Source organism: Schistocerca nitens, chromosome 7 (assembly GCF_023898315.1).
Source record: "Schistocerca nitens isolate TAMUIC-IGC-003100 chromosome 7, iqSchNite1.1, whole genome shotgun sequence".
NCBI lineage: Eukaryota > Metazoa > Arthropoda > Insecta > Orthoptera > Acrididae > Schistocerca > Schistocerca nitens.
The window spans coordinates 345,160,354-345,182,366 of NC_064620.1; the positions used below are offsets into that span (position 1 = coordinate 345,160,354).

At 43.3% G+C, this 22,013-nt stretch overlaps 1 protein-coding gene across 1 annotated transcript in view; it reads right to left on the minus strand.

Annotated features, from left to right (window-relative positions):
* Nucleotides 1-22,013, minus strand: part of LOC126194958 (tetratricopeptide repeat protein 12-like) — a 120,936-nt gene that overhangs the window by 67,741 nt on the left and 31,182 nt on the right. The window contains exon 3 of the mRNA XM_049933350.1: nt 7,739-7,887. Within this exon, the coding sequence (XP_049789307.1) occupies nt 7,739-7,887 (149 nt within the window). The remainder of the gene's footprint in view (nt 1-7,738; nt 7,888-22,013) is intronic.

Sequence of the window (22,013 nt, forward strand, 5' to 3'; positions counted from 1 at the left end):
TTGGAGCAACAAATGTATTATTGTCATTATTTTCTACGTATTCCAGTAGAATCCTTCTGTTTCTGTGCGAAGTTTGGCAGCCCCAGGTTTTATGTTTGCTGTTTGGGTCACCACCAATGATAACTTGATTTGATATCATAAACAAAGTTTCCAGGTCTGGTGAGAGGAGAGGATTGGTTGGCTTATGGTAAGCTGCTGAGAGGATAATGAGAATTTGGCTTAAGTGTGTTTCTATTGCAGCGGCTTCATTATTGTTTAGAACAGGAGTGGAAATTCAATGGTAGGAGATGTTGTTTTTGATGAGGACTAGAATTCCTCTACAGGGGCGAGTAGTTTCTAATAGTAAAATCTATTGCAGGCTTGAGGTGAGTTTCTGATATCAGTGCAATGATTTTTGTGTGATTATTTTGTATCATCACTGAAGTACACTCCTGGAAATGGAAAAAAGGACACATTGACACCGGTGTGTCTGACCCACCATACTTGCTCCGGACACTGCGAGAGGGCTGTACAAGCAATGATCACACGCACGGCACAGCGGACACACCAGGAACCACGGTGTTGGCCGTCGAATGGCGCTAGCTGCGCAGCATTTGTGCACCGCCGCCGTCAGTGTCAGCCAGTTTGCCGTGGCATACAGAGCTCCATCGCAGTCTTTAACACTGGTAGCATGCCGCGACAGCGTGGACGTGAACTGTATGTGCAGTTGACGGACTTTGAGCGAGGGCGTATAGTGGGCATGCGGGAGGCCGGGTGGACGTACCGCCGAATTGTTCAACACATGGGGCGTGAGGTCTCCACAGTACATCGATGTTGTCGCCAGTGGTCGGCGGAAGGTGCACGTGCCCGTCGACCTGGGACCGGACCGCAGCGACGCACGGATGCACGCCAAGACCGTAGGATCCTACGCAGTGCCGTAGGGGACCACACCGCCACTTCCCAGCAAATTAGGGACACTGTTGCTCCTGGGGTATCGGCGAGGACCATTCGCAACCGTCTCCATGAAGCTGGGCCACGGTCCCGCACACCATTAGGCCGTCTTCCGCTCACGCCCCAACATCGTGCAGCCCGCCTCCAGTGGTGTCGCGACAGGCGTGAATGAAGGGACGAATGGAAACGTGTCGTCTTCAGCGATGAGAGTCGCTTCTGCCTTGGTGCCAATGATGGTCGTATGCGTGTTTGGTGCCGTGCAGGTGAGCGCCACAATCAGGACTGCATACGACCGAGGCACACAGGGCCAACACCCGGCATCATGGTGTGGGGAGCGATCTCCTACACTGGCCGTACACCACTGGTGATCGTCGAGGGGACACTGAATAGTGCACGGTACATCCAAACCGTCATCGAACCCATCGTTCTACCATTCCTAGACCGGCAAGGGAACTTGCTGTTCCAACAGGACAATGCACGTCCGCATGTATCCCGTGCCACCCAACGTGCTCTAGAAGGTGTAAGTCAACTACCCTGGCCAGCGAGATCTCCGGATCTGTCCCCCATTGAGCATGTTTGGGACTGGATGAAGCGTCGTCTCACGCGGTCTGCACGTCCAGCACGAACGCTGGTCCAACTGAGGCGCCAGGTGGAAATGGCATGGCAAGCCGTTCCACAGGACTACATCCAGCATCTCTACGATCGTCTCCATGGGAGAATAGCAGCCTGCATTGCTGCAAAAGGTGGATATACACTGTACTAGTGCCGACATTGTGCATGCTCTGTTGCCTGTGTCTATGTGCCTGTGGTTCTGTCAGTGTGATCATGTGATGTATCTGACCCCAGGAATGTGTCAATAAAGTTTCCCCTTCCTGGGACAATGAATTCACGGTGTTCTTATTTCAATTTCCAGGAGTGTAATTTATACCTGTTGATACTATTACAATAATGCATCTGCAACACTATTGAGTTGTACTGCCATACAAACTATTTCAAATAGTGTTGGTATATTGAATTGGTGCAAAACACTTGCTAAGTCTAATAGGTGCTTGGAGAGTTCCAGATTGGTTGGTAAGAATGACAGTGTACGATTGAGTTGAGCTGGCAGGATTTGTTGTGACAGTTTCTGATGAGAGTAAGGATATCACTGTGTTGTGGCTGGAATGGGTTGCTGATGGGCAGCAGTAAGTGTTTCCCACTGGGCGGTGTGGAATATATGTTGGTGGGATGTTGGAGGTTGTTGGGTAGTGACAGATTGTCCCTACCAAGCAGAAGAGGACAGACAAGGATCTGTTGAACAATTATTTTCTGCAACAGGTTGATGTAGGGGGGTTTTCAGGAGCTGCTTTTTGTTTAATAGCAGAAAGTTTGCTAAGTTGGCTCATGGGAGTGGCTGAGGACCATTTGCTGTTTGTTTCTACTTCTTATTGTTGAGGCTTCCTGCAGTTTTAGTCTTGCAGGGCATCGTTTGTAGTTTGCATCATGGTCTCCAATGCAATTACAGCATATAGCTACAGTTTTTGCTGGCTTGGAGCAGAGTTTTGTTAAGTAGTTTCCAGCACACTTGACACATTTTAGTTTCCTACACATCACTTCTGGGGCCATGACAGAATTTTTGACACTGGTAACACTGGGTTATCTCTGATACTTTGCAGTAGGATTCTATTATACAAGACATGTGGAGAACATATCTCTTTTCGTAGATTTCCTTTGCGTTTGGGGTATTCAAAATTTGTGCTATGTATAATTGTCATTTGGAATGAATTACTTTGCTCTCTTTGACATCATTATTGGACATTCGGATGACTGACTGCACTTGAAAACCTTTTTCTGGTAGTGCCTTCATGCAAGTCATCTAATGGAACATCATAAAGAAGTTCCCTGAGTGTGACTATGAAGAACTGTTTTGATTGTAAATCATAAGTGTGGTATGGTATTGCTTGGTCCAAAAATATTTCAGGATGTTATTGGTAAACTGTTGCGTTGTCAAATTGATATCTTATGTTTCCCTCTTTGTGGGAGCATGTGAAACTGTCTTTTAAAAGAGATTTGAACTCTTTTATTATGTCAATGTAGCCTGCAGTTATAAAAGGAGGCACTTAGTTCTCCATTTATTGTTATGGATGTGGCATAGTGGATTCATGGTCCTCAACATATACTAGGTTGTTCTGGAATCCATTCTGAGTGTAAATGAATAAAACATAGCACTGGTTCATTTCACTTTCTTGTTCAGTTTCTAGCAGTTGCCTCAGAGGGAGAACAGTCTGCAAAGCTTCTTTCAATGCTATGTTTAATAACTGTTTCTTTTTAGAAGTGCAGCAGAATCAGTGATTTTGGAGTCTGTATGTGGTATTTAGTGAATGTGCTTTGTTGCATGACCCTTTTTATATAGGGCTCTGTGAGGAGATGGGTTTGATGCTCTGGCTTTAGTTGATTTGCCTTGATGCTGGAATGGTGTGGGAGGAGGCATTACCATCAAGATGGACTGAAGGGGTGCTGGGCCCATGTCATTGGCACTCTTAGGTTAATCACAGTTCACCAGCCCTGAACTACACATCCACACGTCACTGAGAAGTGCCAAGGGTCCCGGATTAAATAAGTCCCTGTTCTCGGAGGGGTGGGGTTGGGAGTACTCTGCTCAGCTACACCTTGTTGGCAGTGAACAGCTCAGATGTCCAAAGAAATTTGTTGGTTTTATGAAGGAGAATGTGATGATTTGTGGTATGATGTGACAGAAGGGGAAGAATGAGATGGATATGGAAAGTCCACACTTGACAAACTTGCTGGCGTGAAGCCTCAATATGACTAGCACCTTGATGGATCTCTTCTGATTCCACAATCTCCAGTCTCACAGCACATGCATCTGTGCCAAACAGGTTCTTTGCTCAACTCCATATATGAAGAAAACGAGCAACCTGGCTGAAGTATTAAGAAGTTAGACAAGTTTCAACAGAGAAAAGGGATGATGCTGAGTTCCCTTCCTGCTGAGATGTCAAGATGGAAATGTTGTACCAGTTTTTGCTGGGATTAAGCATCACATTAACTCTAAAGTGGTGGGCAAGATAAAATGTCAGGCACACATGGCACTTTTGAGAGAGAGGATTCAAGATATGCATCACAGGCTAGATGGGATAACCAGGAAGCTCTTACTCCTCCGCCTGTATGTTCAAATGGTTCAAATGGCTCTGAGCACTATGGGACTTAACATCTGAGGTCATCAGTCCCCTAGAACTTAGAACTACTTAAACCTAACTAACCTAAGGACATCACACACATCCATGCCCGAGGCAGGATTCGAACCTGCGACCGTAGCAGTCGCGCCGTTCCGGACTGACCGCCTAGAACCGCGAGACCACTGCGGCCGGTGCCTGTATGTGGCAGGCTCCTTAGCAGGTGAAGATTTGGGCTGATAGACAGTGCCTCTTGGTCACTAGTGGGGTACACCATAAAGAATGTCTCACAATGCCAGTTTATGATGTTTGACCACATGATTAAGCAAGCACAGCAGATGGAGGACACTCACACTGTGATTAACCTAAGTGGTAAGCAATTTTATGACACAGCTCTGAAGGCACTCAGCAGGGTGCCCCCTAGAAATGTGCCCATTTCAGATTTCATTAGTGCAGTGGCACAAGTATCCAACACACGTCCACCAAATTTGGCAGTCCTTGCACTTTGAGGCTCTGGGAAGAATGTGGAATCATGGTGTGGCCAGCAGACAAAGGAAACTCCACAGTCATTTTGCAGCAGGCTGATCATGATGAGAAAGTGAGAGAATTTCTGGAGGACCCCACACAGAGACTTTTGGAATGTGACCCTACAGATAAAGTGGACGAGAAGATCCGAGCTCTCTTGAAGGAAATGGGTATGTCTGACAAGATTATCAAACAGTTACAATCAAGAGTACCAGTTCCACCTACAGTATATGGGCCACCAAAGGTACACAAAGATGACGTGCCACTCCACCCAATTAACATCAAAACCGGTGCATCAACATACTCAACAGTCAAGAACTTGAATAAACTGCTGTTCCCATATGTGGAAAGGTACTCACCATGTCCGCAACCTGGAGGAGTTCTTGCAATGTTTCAAGCAACTACATATCACAAGATCTAATATAATGGTCAGTTCTTATGTGGTATCCCTGTTCAGTAAGGTACCACTGAAAGACTGACTGGAACTGATTGCAGAGAAATTTAATGATGTTTCCTTGGACCTCTTCCAGCATACACTGACCTCAACTTGTTTTCTTCATGGGAGAAATATTGTGAGCAGACAGAAGGTGTAGCCAAGGGCACAGTGGTTGCCAGTTTGGTCATGGACAATTTGAAGAGGAGGCATTAGAGATGGCTAGATACAAACCCATGTACTGCTGCAGATATGTTGTCAATACCTTTGTTATCTGGCATCTTAGTAGGGACAGGCTCAATGAGTTTCTGGAACATCTTAGCTCATGCCACCCGAAAAATGTTAAGTTCACCACTGAACTGGAAAAGGATGGCCAGTTGCCATTTCTGGATGTACTTGTAAAAGTGATAGCAGATGGGTTGTTTGGTCACAGTGTATATTGCAAACCTCCAAACAATGATTTACATCTGCAAGCCAGCAGCTGTCAGTCTCTAGGCCAGAAGATGTTGGCCCGCAGGGCACACACTTTGTCAGACCCAGGTAGGTGGCAGCAGAAATAGAGTATCTATAATCAGTGTCCAGAAAAAATGGATATGCAGCCAAACAGATGCAGAAGGTCCTTCAACCACTCCCTTTTCTACACAATCCAGAAGAAGAGCGAGATGAAGCAAAGACTGTGGTGTGCCACCCCCCATGTGGGATCTGTTTCTGCCAAAATCAGCAGAATTATCAGGAAGAATAAGATCAAGTGTGTGGTCTATCTACCTACCAAAACAAGAGGACTACAGGAAAATGTGAAAGATGGCCTGGCTACAAAAAACCAGCAATTTATAATATACCTTGCCAATTTGGCATGTCATAAATTGGCCAACCAATTAGTTATGTGGACAGCATACACAAAGAACATCAAACGCAAAGTCAGCTAAGACAGGCAACTAAATCAGTCATTGCTAAGTGCCGTCGGGAACGCAATCATTCCGTGAACGATGATGAAATACATGTTGTGGCACAGACCTCCATACACCATTGTAAAAGACCGACATAGAGGTAATGGAAAACCTCACGAATCTTGATGTTGGGTACCGACTCAATAGAGCCTGGGATCCTGCGCTGGAATAACTGAAAACGCAGTTGGGGGCAGCAGCAGAATTCTACAAAAAGAAGAACTGAGAATGTGAACAATGGGAATGAACCCCAGACAGAGCACCAGCTGCATCAGTCACCAGGGGAATCACCTACAACCATACCAGACCAAAATGGAACACTAACACATGTATGTGTGCACTGGACCAAAGATGAAACACCAGTGCTTGGCCTAGCACACTGACCCATAGAGAGAATGCCTAAGAACGTTTCTAGTGGTAGAAAACCACAGAGGAAAACACCTAGTACTGCACCACACCAAAAATGGAATGCCAGCACATGGACAGGTGTACAAGACTGAAGACAGAACACCATAGCTTGGTCAGGTGCACGGAAGTGAATAGGAAACACCTAGGGATAACTCTACCGAAAGTGGACTGCAGAAGGAACACCTGTAACCACATAGGACTAAAAATAGAATGCTAGCACACATGTGGGTGTTCAGTGGACCAAACATAAAACACCAGCACTCAGCCTGGCACACTGGCCCAATGAGGGAATGCCTAGACTGCTTCTAGTGGGAGCAGACCACAGACAGAACATCTGGTACCGCACCAGACCAAAAATAGAATGCCAGTGCATGGGACTGAAGACAGATTGCCAGCACTTGGCCTGGTGCACTGGAATGAAGAGGGAATGCCTAAAGACACTTCGAGCAAGAACAGACTGCAGAGAGAATACCTGCAACTATATCAGACTAAAAATGGAATGCCTGACAGGGACAGGTCCACCAGACCAAAGACAGAATGCCAAAACTCGGCCTGGTGCAACAGACCACAGAGGGAGCACCTAAGGACACTTCTAGCAGGAGTGAACTGCAGGCAGAATGCCTGGAACTGACCATGGAGGCCTTAAGTATAAATACCCATTCCACTCAACATGCACCTGGTGAAGATAACGAGTCATGTTGTCAAAATATTGTGCACAAACAACGCTGATATCTGGCAGATACCTAACACCTCAATATGCTAAAACTGTAATACTTTCCTTTACAAACACCCTATATCTCATTATTTTATCTGTCTTCTGTATTAGTGACACCTGTGTAAGTCACATGTCATTTCATCTGTTGTTGTGTCATCCAGCTGTGACCTGATGATGCCCTAAGAAGCCAAAAGCAAGTTCATGATTAAATAGATAACATTTTGCGGAACATCAGAAAAGTATTTCCTATGTAATATTATTGGTGAAGCAGTGACAGAAAGTCAGTTAATTAACAGAATGCTGTTTCTTGCTATTCACTGTAATACAGTGGTGATTCATTATGCACTAGCATCACTAATCACTTTTCAGAAAAAGCAGAAAAAGTTTGTTGTACTTCAGTTAGCTTTATTGAGATATTTATTTTGCTAGCAAGTGGAATTGAGACGACAACCAAAATGACACTATGATCAGTAATAACATAAAAATACAATAAACAGCGGGTACAACCCCTAACATACCACCAGCATTACTGAGTTTGGCAGGTTAACCTGTTCAAAGATGTATATTAACTAGAATATTATGGTACTTCATTGCTATTTGAATAAAAATGTACCTTGTTGTATAAATCTAAAGCCTTTGCATAATCCTTTTCACCAAATGCAGCATTAGCTTGTTTCTTAAAGCTGTCGGCTATTTCCCTGCGCTGTCTTCTATCTTCAGCACGTTTTTTGGCATCTTTTTCTGTAATTGCCATGAATGCTTCTGTAAAAACAAACCCAATATGTTAGTTTCATTTATTTTGTGGTAACTCGTTTACTTTTTTTAGACACTCTCTCTCTCTCTCTCTCTCTCTCTCTCTCTCTCTCTCTCTCTCTCTCCCCCCCTCTCTCTCTCTCTCTCTCTCTCTCTCTCTCTCTCTCTCTCACACACACACACACAAATAATCAACTGTTTTTTTTTTTTTTTTTAGTTGCCTTACGGCAGCACAAGACTTCTCTACTCAATTTGCTTTTAATGCTGAGCAAAATTTGACAAAACAGGCAGAGAAATCATTGTTAGGTAGAGTCACAGAGTAATATTATAGCAGATGAGGTCTCCATATGAAATGGGAAAAGGCAGTACATTTTCAGGACAATTACTGGCAGGGACACTGGACATAATTAACTGGACAATCACTGTTTGTGGAGAGTTTAAAACTGATTTTTGGTTAGATAGTTCTGACTGAGAGCACCCTGACTTGTTGGTGTCCAGTTCTGGATTATTTCCCACATCAAAATTCCCTATGATGATTGGAGGACACAATGTAGACCCAAGATACTGCACTGATTCAGCTATGAAACTAATGGTCAATGGTTTATCTTAACATGATGGACAAATATTAACAGTAAAATTTATTGACCAGTTAGGTACATATCATAGAAGAAAAGTATTGTGTCACAGAATCATAAACAATGACTCAATAACAGCATTTAGAGAGAAATTATGGAAAGAATGCTGGGGAGAAATTTATAAAGCAAGCACTGTTGATGGAAAACTTTTATCTTTTTTTCAACAGATTCCAACATCAGTTCAAGTCTATTTTCCTGTAAAACAAATAAGGACAAAACTGAACAGAAGCAATGAGAAGGGGTCGATTAAAGTGTGTTGTGCTAGGAAGAGAGAACTCTATGTAATTCAGCGAAAAAGCAGTAATCAAATTTTGAAACTCTGTTACACCAGCATTGTAAATCTTACACTGTGTTCCCAGTAACTAAGTTAAAAAATAAAACTTCAAGAATAAGACAATAACAATTGCAGCACGCACAGGAGTATTCAATCTGTAGAAAACGAATAATATATGAAACCCATCCAAGTTACTCGAATATTACTTTATTCATAAAACTCTGAACAATAACAGAAATAAAACTCCCATGACTCCACACGTAACAAGACAAAAGAATCACACAGAAGATGCAACATAAGTGACACGCAGAACGACTGGTGTGAGCAGTAAAAACTAAAAGAATAGTGAGAGTGAGTCAGTGCTGCCCCACGTGTACGTAGCCACGAGTTGCCGATAGTTGGCACAGCAGAGATCATGTGGTTTGCATAATTCCTACAGGTGGCCTCTAACGGCTAGCCCATGCTGATACAGTTGGCAGTTAATTTAAGTACACATGCATAGTGACACTACTCTTGGCGCACACACACACTCACACGCATTAGTAGCAGGATACAGCACACCTCTCCCTTGTGCAAAGAGGGTGCCTGGGTCATAGAGGAGACACTGGTGGCCTGACAAGAGACGTATCCATTAGATATGGAGTGGTGGCAGCGGTTGCCAACGGTGGGGGCAGGACGATGTGCCAGCAGGCATCGCAGTGTAGGGCCAAAATGTGCAGAGATGCGCTCATGCCTGAGGACAATGGGCCCACGTGCCACCCGATGATTGCACCAGGGAGGAGGGTTCCGTCGCCCTCTCTGCATCGTCGTCAGTGAGCAGGTCCCAGTGTAGAGGAGATAGCACTGAATCTACTGGCAATGATGGTGAGGGCACTGGTGGAGGCGGTCTGACTGGAAAAGCAGGCTGCAGCAATGGACACGAGGCTGAAGACGGACCAGCGGCCAGCACCGGGAAGCTGGAACCCCAGGGTGACAACACACAGTGCACACCACAGAAGGTGTAGGAGCCTGCGTGGCTGCCAGCGGGGAAGCATCTCAGCTGGGCTCTTCTCCCCCGTGGGCGTGAAGCAATGGGTGCTCGTAAAACAGAGAAGGGTGTCATCCGGCAAAGAATACACGACGAACTTTTTCGTTCAGAATTTGAATGTATGCACTAGTTGTTCCACCTCACCCTCTGATTGAGGATGGAATGGTGAAGCCGTAACATGATAAATGCCATGACAGGAACAAAACATTGAAAGGTGGAAACAAACTGGGGCCCATTATTAAAAACTAAGGTACAAGGCAACCCTTCAATCGAAAAAACTTCGAAAGTGTAAGAATTGTGACCTCAGTCAACATCAATGCACACTGGAGAATGTAAGAAAATCAGGAAAACAACCAAGAGCCAATAGGAATTCAAGAAGGGACTGCCAAGTCTACGTGAATGTGTTCCCGTGGCTGGTGTGGAGTAGGCCAAGGAGACAGAGATGCCCTGGGAACTTAAGACATGACAAAATGGACAATTTTGACATTAATCCCTGGCAAAAAACGTGTCTTCTAGCTAACACTTTAGTGCACAATGGCCATAGTGGACAAGGCATTAGAACCTCATGCCATAACACTGTGGGATTGTCTACTCTGGGAGAAAGGTCTTCCGTGGACAACAGCAAAACATGTCAAAAACAGAGGGGCAATACCATCAGGAAAAATAGTTGTACAGGGGGCCCAAAACCTGACCCGGAAGTTTATCTGGCCAGCCCTGTTGGACAAACCAAACTATCTGGTGGAGAACCAGGTCAGCGACAATGGTAGCTGCTATGCACGAGCTCGTAATTGGAAAACGCTCAACTATGACCTTTGTTTCACTATCAAGATGGAAGCAAAGCAAATTCTTCATGATCAAAGTTGGGATCAGGACCCAAAGGAAGGTGGGAAAAGCTGTTCACATTGGCATGGATTTTGTAATTGCAGTGAGACAAGAACAGCACCCAGCATTATAGTCAGTGTGCTGCCTTCTCAGGCAAGGAAGTCTGAGGGTTAAACAAGGAACCAGGGATTTATGATCAGTAGTGAAGTGAAACTTAGAGCCATACAAAAAAACATGAAATTTCTGGAGAGCATATACTATAGCAAAAGCCTCTTTTTCCACCTGAGAGTAATGCTGCTGGGCCGGAGTGAGAGATTTAGAGGCAAAAGCAACATGTCGTTCAGAGCCATCAGCATATCAATGCAATAGGACGACGCTGAGCATACTCTGAAGCTTCAGTCACCAGAACTATATGCTGGTCCAGAGAGAATGAAGGTGTACAAGGAGCTGAGAGTAGTTTGGATTTCAACATTTGAAAAGCACATTTACAATTCAGGCTCCAGTAAAAAGGCATATTCTTGTGTAACGAGACATGCAACATGTGGGTCAGCATGGCTGTCCCGGCGGGAATTTACAGTAGTTGGCTATCTTCCCTAGGAAGGCCTGAAGCTCCTTCATGGACAAGTGGTGAGGCATAGACATAACAGTGGAGGTGTGGTCTAGTAGAGGGCAATCATCATGCCGCCATACCTCAAACCCAAAATAAACAACAGAAGGTTGATAAAACTGAGATTTTGTGAGGTGACACCATAAGCCTGCGGACTGTAAGATAGAAAACAAAGTAGGCAAATTTTTCAAGTTATCAGTGGGTAAGGAGCCCACGACAATTATATCATCCAGTTAATTAATGCAATCCGGCACAGGCATAGTCAACTGCTCTACAAATCATTGGAAAATATCAGGGGTACTAGCCACACTAAAAGGAAGATGCAAATATTGACAGAGACCAAAAGGAGTATTCAAAATGAGAACTTGCTGAGACTGTTCGTCCACAGGGCCTGCGGATAAGACTCAGACAAGACAATTTTAGAAAAGTACTGGCCACATGATATTTTGCCAACAGCTCCTCCTGGTGTGGGAGAGGATATCTATCCATGATTGACTGCGCATTGACAGTAGTACTGAAGTAGCCACAGAGATGAAGTTTCCCTGATGGTTTCCATAGTACAATCAGTGGAGATGACCATTCACTAGCCATAACAGATTGTGTGGTGTCACAAGGCTTAGGCCTGTCCCACCCCTCATTAAATCAACCAAGATTTATACGAATAATTGTAAGAACAGTTATTATTATTATGTCCACGAAAGTTCGATGTAGCAGCAAGTGGGCAAGGAATAAAACGAATGCTGCAAAATGCCGCAAGCCATGGAAGAGCCTGGACAACGTCAAAGGAAGAGATATTCTGCTTTCTCTTTGTAAACAGAACAATCGAGTCTTGAAAGGTTCACATAAAACGTATAGGCGGGTGACACATTAGGTGGGACCCGATGCCTGTAATACTTCCACAGTTATTAAAAAGTTGTTAAACGGCAAAACCAATAGTTCATCATTTATATAGATAAAAAGTAGTAAAGATATAGGAAAGGAAGAGTTGCAGCATCAGAACGAAAAGTGATACATCACTCAGCAATGAAGAAGGACGTAAATAGCGGGTGTTACATGGTGAAAACAAATCAACTCATCAAATAGTAAGTCTGTAATTAAGCATAAGCCACGTAACACTGCAATTGCACCAACCCTAGAGATTGCAGTCTGCCTAATTCTGCTTTCACATGATCTTTAAGGGTGACATGAATAGGATGTGAACAATAAAAATGAGGGCGAGCCAAAGATTTCAAAGAAACATGAGCAGAAAAATTCATCGCACACCCGCATTCTCTGCAGCACCTGTGACAACCTGTAGTCAGAGCACTTTGTGAAAAACCCTTAACTTGATAAAAAACTTGGGAGACGTCACAAGCACTGGAGAGACAGTTTACATCCTTGTCTGTATCCTGAGCAACCTTCAGTGAATGACACACTGAAGGGATGTGGCTTTTCTTCTTCTAGCAATCATTACAAGTATCCCAGCATTTAGGGCATGCTGGTTGTTGGACAAAACAGAAAGGATAAGATAGAAACAGAGAACACTGATGCTGGTACTTCAGCCTAGGTCTGCTCAGTGCTGAGCCTGCATGTTTACCACTGCCTCCACATGTTAACAAGACAAAGGAATCATACAGGAGATGTAACATAAGTGACACACAGAGCAACTGATGTAAGCGGTACAAACTAGAAGAACACAGTGAGAGTGAGTCAGCGCTGCTCTGCATGTTTAAAGATGTGAGTCGTCAGTAGGTGGTGCAGAGGAGACTGTCGAGTGCACACTTCCTACAGGTGGCCTCTAGTGTCTGGCCCACGCTGATACAGTTGGTGGTTGATTTAAATACATACACTTGGCGATACTACACTCAGTGCACTCAGATTCACACACACTAGCAGCAGAATACAGCACAAACAATCATTCTTCCCGTGCTCCACACACGAGTGGAACAGTAATAAACCCTAATAACTGATACAATGGGTCATACCCTCTGCCATGCACTTCATGGTGGTTTGCAGAGTATAGACATAGATGTAGATGTTGCTTTAGATTCAGAATCAATCTGGAACATTATTAAACAAGTAACAAATAAAAATAGTGACCTAAACAGAACTGAACCCCAGAAAATAGTTCTGGCAGAAATGGTGACACTTTCAAACAAATATCTACAAAATTCACTGATCCCCCCCCCCCTCCCCCACAGTGGCTGCAAACACTAAACCCAGCAATAAACAACCAAATGCAGATGCATTACATTTGCTTGGACAGACACTGCATGCATCACCAACAGCCATTAATTTCAAAAAATATCACCTATGCACATTACAAAATTCATTAGGTCACTAAAAACTACTAAGCTTGTAATCAGTCAGTGACTCAGAGGATAATTCTCGGCAAACTTAAATGTTGTGTCATATCTACCATCTTCAGAACTGGGAAAAAGTAAACCACCTCTGAATACCGACCTAGTAACTTCTTCCAATATTTTCAAAAATGTTTGAGAAAGTAGTCTACAATAGAGCACTGACTCATTTAACTGAGTAGAACTTGTTAACTGCCTCATAGTTCAGCATTTTTGAAGCATTATCCACAGAGAAAGCCATACAGGACTTCACAAATGAAGCCCTTGAAGAGCTATTCAAAAATTTTTATCCTGTTGGTACAGTTTGTTGCCTAGGTGAAGCCTCACTCACAGCCCATCACAGGCATGAAACTAACATCTGAAGGGGGACTGTAACAAGTGAGCTCTCACGAGGATTAGTATTTGGCCCAGCCTTGTTCTTAAACCACATAAATGAACTTACAATTACTTTAAAGGGTGGTTCTAAAGCTTCACTGTCTGATGATGATACAAGTATAGTAATCAAGGGTCCAAACTCAACCTTATGAGACACAGCTCAGGTGGAAGCTGAACATGCCTGCAAGCAGTTCACAACAAACAGCTGAAATCTTAAGCCAAACTAAGATTTAAATAGTTACAGCAAAAAAACATGAAAATAATTTCCCTGCAAACTTTGCCTCCTTGTCTAGTTCTGAGAATCTAGATATGTGCTCTGGTGGGAAGACAGTGAACAAGCTCCTCTCTCCAATAAAGCAAAATCTGGAAACCCATTTTAAAAAACCTCATTAGCTATTCGCCTTACGAATTATCTGAATACCTAGAGTCAAGGACTGCAAAGTTCTGTTAGCAGCAGTTTGTTATAAAGCTGTATGACAAGCAGTAAGGACTCAGTCAGTACTTACAATGTAAATATCACCATTGTAATCACATAAATATTATGTTAGCAATAGCAGATAAACAGCAGCTCTATAGTACAATTGAGCAGGCAGCAGCTTTTTTTTCAGCATAGGAGATTTCTTTCTAATTTAATAGAATAAATTTAGATGGAGTATGCATTACTAGTGCTAAGCAGTATAGTAAAGTTCCTTGTTAATACAGTATACAGATAAAGTTTCTATGACTTCCTAGTTGTTTGCTACTTTATGCTTTGGCTATTTTCACATTCCTGAAGGTTCCCCTTCTTTATGGAATCTGAAGAAGACAATGAATTAACAAATTAACAAAGTTCAGAGTACAGTGTTGGCATACACTAACACTGAAGTGGGCTATGGTAGGGCGTAGCTGGTCTTTTTATCAACCATGGTGAGTGGTTCATGTGATATGCTGTTAGAAACCTCACGACAGTTAGTTGCAGCTCAAGATCAAAATGTTCCATTTAACAAAAAGGATATGTAATGATAATCAAATTCATTATTGTAATAAAACATGTATTAACAATCCACCCAGGAAAAAATGTACACATACTTTCCGTTTCATAGAAAAATGGGATAGTAGGAATACCATTTATTGTGCACCTAGAGAAGGCAACTTTCATGTTGTGCAAACATGATTTGCGGCGATTGTCAGCCTTAAAGAATTGGTTAAAAATATTGAAGTTCTATTTTTAAAGAGCAAAAAGACTGTTACATACTGAGCTCTCAGCCAAAGCTTTCTGAAGGAAAACCTCCACATGTTTACTCAAGCCGGCACATAACATGCACACATTACCACTATCTCTGGCCACTCTTACCAAACTATAACTGTTGTGTTGAACAGCAATCTGGAGTGGGGTAGGGAAGGAGAAGGGATTGTAGGGCATGGGTGGTGAAGTGAACAGCACTGTCTGACAAGAGCGTGCTGGAACTACAATGCAGCAGGACAAGGCTGCCAGATGCTTCTTGAGACTGTGGGGGGATGGGAGCTGGGATTGGGGGAGCGGCAGGAGCAAGAAGAAAAGGAGAAGAGCAGAGAGAGAAAAAGACTGGAGGGTGCACTGGCAGAGAACAGCAAACAGTGAAGGTGAGGGGATGTATTGGGAGTAGGTCATAGAACAGAGAGGGCGAAACTGTTGGGTGGAAGGTGTGCGTACAATAGGTTATCGCAGGTTGAGACTGGAATAATTTCAGAGTGGATAATGTATTTTAAGGATAACTCCCATCTGCACAGTTCAGAAAATATGGTGGTGGAGAAGAGGATTCAGATGGCCCAGGCTGTGAAGCAGCCACTGAAGTCAAGCATGTTAGATTCAGCTGCATATTGTGTAACAGGGTGGTCCATTTTGCCCTTGGCCACAGTTTTGGGTTGCCAATTAATTCCAGTGAACAGTTGGTTGCTCATCATACCAACATAAAAGCCTGTGCAATGACTGCAGCAAAACTGGTATATGACATGCACAGCTTTTTATATTGGTACAACTACCAACCAGCTGACCACCAGGATGAATGGCCACCATCAAATTGTGGCCAAGAGCAAAGTGAACAATCTTGTGGCATAACATGCAGCTGAACATAACATATTTGACTTAAACAACTGCTTCACAACTTGGGCCATCTGAATCCTCTCCTCCACCACCAGCTTTTCTGAACTCAACAGATGGGAGTTATCCTTATAACAGAGCCTCCTCTGCAGAAATTACTCCAGCCTCAACCTGCAATAACCTACTGTCCCCACACACTCCACCCAACAGTTTCCACCCCCACTGTCCTATCATCTTCTCCCAATTAATGCCTCCCCACCCTCATTGTTTGCCGCAGTCTACCAACCCATCCTCTCCATTTCCATTCCCCGTTCCCCCCTCTTCCCCCACAGCTTCTCGATGCTGCATCTGGCAGCCTTATCCACCTGCTGCCTTCTAATCCCTGCGTGCTCTGTCACACAGTACTCTTCTCCGGCTCCCCCCCCCCCCTCCACCACCACCTCCCATATCCAGCTATCCATCCCCCTTCCCTGCCACACTTCAGATTGCTGCCCATATTGAGCTGCAGACAGACATAATGGTATTAGAAAGATAGCAGTCCTGAGAATTCCAAAACTTTTGAGAATGTTTATATTTTAAGCATTATGTCTAAATATTTTTGTCTAAGTATTTTTGTAATTTCACATTTAGTATTGTAATTTTTCATTTATTTTATGTATCTGGAATTATATTAATATGCTATGCTAATTAGCAACACCAATTATTTAAACTTTTTTAAAATCATTATCGACTAATGTTTGAGTTAATTGAATGAAAGTTTAAAAATAATGGGCATAATTTTTTGCGATCCTATGCACTCAGGCAATATGCACTCAGGCATCATTTAAGTTTTTGAATTATGACAATCAGAGTAATGTAACTATGATAGAAACTGATTCATAGATTCTAAAACTGCTACTTCCCATCAAATCACAGGGAATTTTGAAATTTAATCCAGGGGTCTTAAATTTCCCATCAAAACTAGAAGTAGATATTTCACTAATAAATATCCTCCCCCACACACACACAAAGAAAAATCCTTGTAACATTAACTACAGCATTGCTATCTATAAGGCAAGGGTGATTAGATATTTAAAAGACTGGAGTGACTTTCGTGTTATCTTCACTCGTAATCACCAGAGAGTATTTCTACTCTATGGACCAACTGCACCAAAATCGGTTACAAAGTAAGCTAACCAAGAGTACCGTGGTCAAGCTTAAAGCTTAAGTGTGATTACATTGTCTCTACACTGCAGCAACATTAAATGCCTTTTCAGACTGTTTTCGTAATATGGAGACTGCACTATGGAGAGCAAGAAAAGGACACACAATTTCTCTAAATTTGAACCTGAAATCCTTTAAGAACTAGTTGGCAGTAATGCGACAATATGAGAGTGCAAAAAAACATATGGTAGTACTGTTGTTTTTTTGTGGATTACACCTTATTTCCACAGATAAAATGGGGAATCTCCTTTCCCAAAAACCACACTCTCTCTCTACAGTGTTCATTGTTTGAATGTGAGACCTGTTGTATAAGTGTTATGCTTCCTTCTGTGGATTTGAAAGTGGTGTCAATATGTATAGTCCACATGCAAAGCCATTATTCCCTTGTAAGTGGCTTACTGGTATTTTCCCTTTTTCAAACTTGGCTCTGCAAGTGTAGTTATGAAATACTGTACTGTCGTGCACAGAACAAAGCCACTGAGCCACATTATTAAATAGCGATCACTGACTAGCTTGGCAGTAAATATTATTTTCTATTGTGGAAAAGTTCTGTATTATGTTTGACAGGAGACTGAATCTTCATGTGAGAGCAATCTAGTGTAGCACTGACTCCAAGAAATCCAGCCAGTATGCTGAAATCATCCATCATGGGGTGTAATACTACTTATTTAATGCACCAGTTGCATATTCCCTTAATGTCAATAGAATCTGTTCATGGGTGAGACACCTTTATTTTGATAAATAAAAAAGTCAAACCTATCATAGATTTGACCTGATACCCACCACACTATTTCTTTTGAAAAATGGAATCTTCATAATCTTTGAAATTTATTTATTTATTATTTATTTATTTATTTATTTATCTCTTGTTCCGGTGATCCATGTTGTGACACTATCACAGGATATGGAACGTGTCAATTTTACAAGCTTTTGGCCAGAATTTATGGTAATACATAAAACAAAACAAAAACAGTAAACAGTAACTTAGGTCCCACTACAAAAAAATACATTTTAGAGATAGATAGAGATTACAAAACAAAAAACAGTAAACAGTAACTTAGGTCCCACTACAAAAATACATTTTAGAGATAGATAAAGATTACAAAATAATAAGTGTTACAGAGAAATAAATATTGCAAAATATATGGTCATACACACAAAATTCAAGCTTTCGCAACCAACGGTTCCTTCATCAGGAAAGAGGGAAGGAGAGGGAAAGACGAAAGGATGTGGGTTTTAAGGGACACACACACACACACACACACACACACACACACACACACACACACATCCATCCGCACATACACAGACACAAGCAGACATTTGTAAAGGCAAAGAAACTCTTTGCCTTTGCAAATGTCTGCTTGTGTCTGTGTATGTGCGGATGGATATGTGTGTGTGTGTGCGAGTATATACCTGTCCTTTTTTCCCCTAAGGTAAGTCTTTCCGCTCCCGGGATTGGAATGACTCCTTACCCTCTCCCTTAAAACCCACATCCTTTTGTCTTTCCCTCTCCTTCCCTCTTTCCTGATGAAGCAACCGTTGGTTGCGAAAGCTTGAATTTTGTGTGTATGTTTGTGTGTCTATCGACCTGCCAGCGCTCTCGTTTGGTAAGTCACATCATCTTTGTTTTTAGATATATTTTTCCCACGTGGAATGTTTCCCTCTATTATATTCATTGCAAAATATATGTTTACAATAAAAATACTAGGTATTACAAATACAAATTTGGGCATACATTTGCAATTTACAATACAAGAGATGTTAAACACTGTAGTTCAGGAACTCTTCTGATGTCTAAATGATCCTTGCAATAGGAACTGCCTTAAGGTTTTTTTAAACAAGAGATCATCACCTACCAAACACTTAATTCTTGAAGGGAGGACATTAAAAATCTTACAGCCACTGAAATGGACTCCTTTCTGCACCATACTTAGATTTGGCTGTTCATAGTGGATATCATGTTTCCTTCTAGTATTGTGACTGTGATATGCACTATTCAGCTCAAAGATGGATTTTTCTTTCCTTATGAAGCACATCAATGAGAATATACACTCCTGGAAATGGAAAAAAGAACACATTGACACCGGTGTGTCTGACCCACCATACTTGCTCCGGACACTGCGAGAGGGCTGTACAAGCAATGATCACACGCACGGCACAGCGGACACACCAGGAACCGCGGTGTTGGCCGTCGAATGGCGCTAGCTGCGCAGCATTTGTGCACCGCCGCCGTCAGTGTCAGCCAGTTTGCCGTGGCATACAGAGCTCCATCGCAGTCTTTAACACTGGTAGCATGCCGCGACAGCGTGGACGTGAACCGTATGTGCAGTTGACGGACTTTGAGCGAGGGTGTATAGTGGGCATGCGGGAGGCCGGGTGGACGTACCGCCGAATTGCTCAACACGTGGGGCGTGAGGTCTCCACAGTACATCGATGTTGTCGCCAGTGGTCGGCGGAAGGTGCACGTGCCCGTCGACCTGGGACCGGACCACAGCGACGCACGGATGCACGCCAAGACCGTAGGATCCTACGCAGTGCCGTAGGGGACCGCACCGCCACTTCCCAGCAAATTAGGGACACTGTTGCTCCTGGGGTATCGGCGAGGACCATTCGCAACCGTCTCCATGAAGCTGGGCTACGGTCCCGCACACCGTTAGGCCGTCTTCCGCTCACGCCCCAACATCGTGCAGCCCGCCTGCAGTGGTGTCGCGACAGGCGTGAATGAAGGGACGAATGGAGACGTGTCGTCTTCAGCGATGAGAGTCGCTTCTGCCTTGGCGCCAATGATGGTCGTATGCGTGTTTAGCGCCGTGCAGGTGAGCGCCACAATCAGGACTGCATACGACCGAGGCACACAGGGCCAACACCCGGCATCATGGTGTGGGGAGTGATCTCCTACACTGGCCGTACACCACTGGTGATCGTCGAGGGGACACTGAATAGTGCACGGTACATCCAAACCGTCATCGAACCCATCGTTCTACCATTCCTAGACCGGCAAGGGAACTTGCTGTTCCAACAGGACAATGCACGTCCGCATGTATCCCGTGCCACCCAACGTGCTCTAGAAGGTGTAAGTCAACTACCCTGGCCAGCAAGATCTCCGGATCTGTCCCCCATTGAGCATGTTTGGGACTGGATGAAGCGTCGTCTCACGCGGTCTGCACGTCCAGCACGAACGCTGGTCCAACTGAGGCGCCAGGTGGAAATGGCATGGCAAGCCGTTCCACAGGACTACATCCAGCATCTCTACGATCGTCTCCATGGGAGAATAGCAGCCTGCATTGCTGCGAAAGGTGGATATACACTGTACTAGTGCCGACATTGTGCATGCTCTGTTGCCTGTGTCTATGTGCCTGTGGTTCTGTCAGTGTGATCATGTGATGTATCTGACCCCAGGAATGTGTCAATAAAGTTTCCCCTTCCTGGGACAATGAATTCACGGTGTTCTTATTTCAATTTCCAGGAGTGTATATTGCGCAGTGGATGTAAGTATTTCAAGCTTCTTAAAAAGATTCCTGCATGTGGCTCTAGGATGGACTCCACACATGATCCTTATGGCTCTTTTTTGTATACACAGTACTTTTTTAGCCATTGGCTGATTTCCCCAAAATATAATTCCAAATGCCATAATTGCATTAAAGTAACCATAATACGCTGACTTCATGGTTTCCATATTTCTATAAGAAGAAACAATGCGCAATTCCAAATGCCATAATTGCATGAAAGTAACCATAATACACTGACTTCATGGTTTCCATATTTCTATAAGAAGAAACAATGCGCAATGCGTATGTTGCTGAACTTAGTCTTTTGCACAGATCCACGATGTAGTTTGACCAATTCAGTTTGCTTTCCACAAGTGCACCAACACAGTTGTGATGATTATCTACATGGTCAACATGTAACATTTCTTCATCCTCTATGCCATCTAAAACATCAAAATGCACCCCCATGTTATGTGTTTACTTTATTTTAATTGCAATCAATTCAAGATAGTCGACCCTCCAACCCCACTAAACTTTGACCATGACAACTCCCTCAATTAACTTTAATTGAGGTTGGTGCCACTGAATTTTGTGTTGACCAGAGTTTAATGCCAACTTGACTGCAGTTAATTTTTAATCACTGTTGGTGCAGTTGGCCCTATGAGAATAAGGTGAGACTGAGGTCAAATGAGAGTTTACTAGTTGTAGATTCTGAGGGTTATCTGCCGCAACAGGTTTTTAATTGTGACGAGATGGGTCTATTCTGGAAAAAGATGTCGAAGCGTACCTCTTATAACAGCATTGGAGAATGAATTGCCTGGTCACAAGCCAATGAAAGACCATCTCAAACAGCTATTCTGTGCCAATGCAAGTGGTGATTTGAAAACTAAACAGGTGTTCATTTATCATTCAGGAACTCCATGAGCTTTAAAGAAGTGTAAAGTCCAGATGAGCAGTTAAATATGATGTGGAGGTCCAACAACAAGGCTTGGGTGACACATGATCATTTTTGTGATAGGATCAATGAAATGTTTAGTCCCTCCGTGAAAAAATATTTGCTGAGATGAATCTGCCACTCCATGTCTTGCACGTTATGGACAACATTCGTGCCGACTCTCCAGGCCTACAAGACCACCTCCTCGAAGAATTTCAGTTCATCCAAATCCAATTTCTGTCTCCCAACACCACTCTGTTATTCCAGTCTATGGACCAGACGATTATCTCCAACTTTAAGAAGCTGTACACTATGGTACTCTTTGACCATTGCTTTGAGTTGACATGAACTACCAATCTCACTCTCAGA